General features: G+C 44.2%; 1 protein-coding gene across 1 annotated transcript in view; it reads left to right on the forward strand.

The window, feature by feature from the left end:
* The first annotated feature begins 331 nt into the window (after positions 1–331).
* Positions 332–2,033, forward strand: part of UGDH (UDP-glucose 6-dehydrogenase) — a 22,104-nt gene continuing 20,402 nt past the window's right edge. The window contains 1 exon segment of the mRNA XM_006895403.1: positions 332–493. Within this exon segment, the coding sequence (XP_006895465.1) occupies positions 332–493 (162 nt within the window).

Genomic DNA, 2,033 nt, shown 5'->3' on the forward strand with positions numbered 1-2,033 from the left:
AATCCTTACCTCTAAGGAGCCACCCGGTTTAACCCTTTCCAGGATAAATCTGTTTGTTTTCCTAGCAGAGAAGAATTCCACTCCATGGCAGTTGATCAATCAGGGTGGGATTTACCACAGGTGGGGGTTGTTTTTTAAAAAACCACTCAAGCGGGTGGGGATAACTGTACTCCACCAGAGTTTCTGATAACGGGCTCTTTTTTATCTATGAGGAAATACAGGAAATCTTTCCAGATAAGTTCTGATAGTTTTTGTAAAGTGCAATGTGATTTCTGTAAAATTTCTATTTTTAATACCAAAGCAGTCTTACTGTTTGCCTTCCAGGACAATCATGTTTGAAATTAAGAAGATCTGCTGCATCGGGGCGGGCTATGTCGGGGGACCCACGTGCAGTATCATTGCTCATATGTGCCCAGATATCAGGGTCACAGTCGTTGACGTCAATGAATCGAGAATCAATGCATGGAACTCACCGACACTTCCTATTTATGAGGTAAATGGTATTAAGCAACTCTTTGTTCTTTTGCTCTTTGTTCAGTTATGTATGTGCACTATTAAAATCTATGGCTTTAACTGATAAATTACAGCAGTTCTGGACACAAAATGTGGTGGATGGACATTACAGTGACAGTCACAATCATGTCGAGTATGCCCAGGAGAAGTGACTGGGAAGAAGTGTATAAAACTATTAATGATGGCTGTGAACTATGTTATGTCAGTCGTCAAAGTTCCCTGAGACTGTGGCACAGAGTAACTCTTTTTGTTTTGTTGTGGGTTTTGGTTGGGTTTGGTTTGGTTGTTTTGTTTTGTTTTTCCCTGTAAACGGTTTATTTCTCCTGACGGGCTTCCTGGGAGACAGAAGGGCTTGGCCACAGACCAGTGCAGGTGAGTGTGGCCCTCTGCGAACATGCCATTGCCCCAGCCAGTATTGGTGGCGTTCATGTCACAGTAGTTGTAGACCTTGTCGGTGCTGGGAAAGCAGACCACACAGCAGCTTGCCATAGGCTGGGTTCCTTGCACCACCAATCTTGGCTTTGCTGTTCAGGCTGCAGAGCGCACATGGGTCGTGTGAGCCACCAAGCCTGGAAATGGCCTTAGACCAGATGCACCGCGATGCACAGGGTCGGTTTGCTAGTGGCCTGAGCCAGCTGCTGGGTGAACTCCAGAACAGCCCGTTGGGCACAGGTGCGAGCCACACTGGTGTTTACTGTGAACATCAGCTTGATGGCCGAGAGTGGTGAGTGTGGTGACTGCAAGCCTGGCATTGGCACGGAATTACTCTTCTGTGCCTCAGATTTAGGATTAAAACAAACAGAAAAATCTCTGTATGTAGGTAGTGTACATGATAGATGTAAGATGATAGATCTATAGTAGGTTTTCCCCCCAGTTCCTCCTCTTATCTATTCCTTTTCCCCCTCATTGGTTTGGTTACATAATTCATATACATTGTACCTCACACTCTTCTTCACTCATATTGTATTTCATACAATCATTCTCATGCATTATGTTTTATAAAATTACCATGGGAGCTCTGGTCTAGTGGCAAGAAGCTGTGCTTCAATCCCAGAGGCATGCAGTTCAAATCCACCAGATTCTCTGTTGGAGAAGGAGAGGCAAAGGCAATCTCCTCCTGTACCAGTCAGATCTGATTTGATGGCACACACACTAAAAATAATAAAATAAAATAAAAAAAAAAAATGAATCACCATGAACTTTGCCCATCATTACCCTGTCTTTTCTCCCAGATCCTTCCCATTTCCTTCTGCTTTCCCTCCACCCCCAAACTGCAACTCTGTGGTTTTTTAAATTGCCTCAGGATTTCATCACTCTAACATCATTACTCTACTAGGAATAGAGTTCTCCTTGAAGAAAGACATCTTGGAGAGTGATGGTGAAAAAGAGGAAGACCCTCAGCCAGAGGGATTGACAGTGACTGCAACAGTGGGCTCAAGTGTGTCAGAGGTTGTGAGGATGACAGGATAGGACAGAGTTTAGATCTGTTGTTCATAGGGCCGCACCTACAACAACAACAA

This window comes from Elephantulus edwardii, unplaced genomic scaffold (assembly GCF_000299155.1).
Source record: "Elephantulus edwardii isolate Elephantulus edwardi_28Jun2011 unplaced genomic scaffold, EleEdw1.0 scaffold00167, whole genome shotgun sequence".
Lineage (NCBI taxonomy): Eukaryota > Metazoa > Chordata > Mammalia > Macroscelidea > Macroscelididae > Elephantulus > Elephantulus edwardii.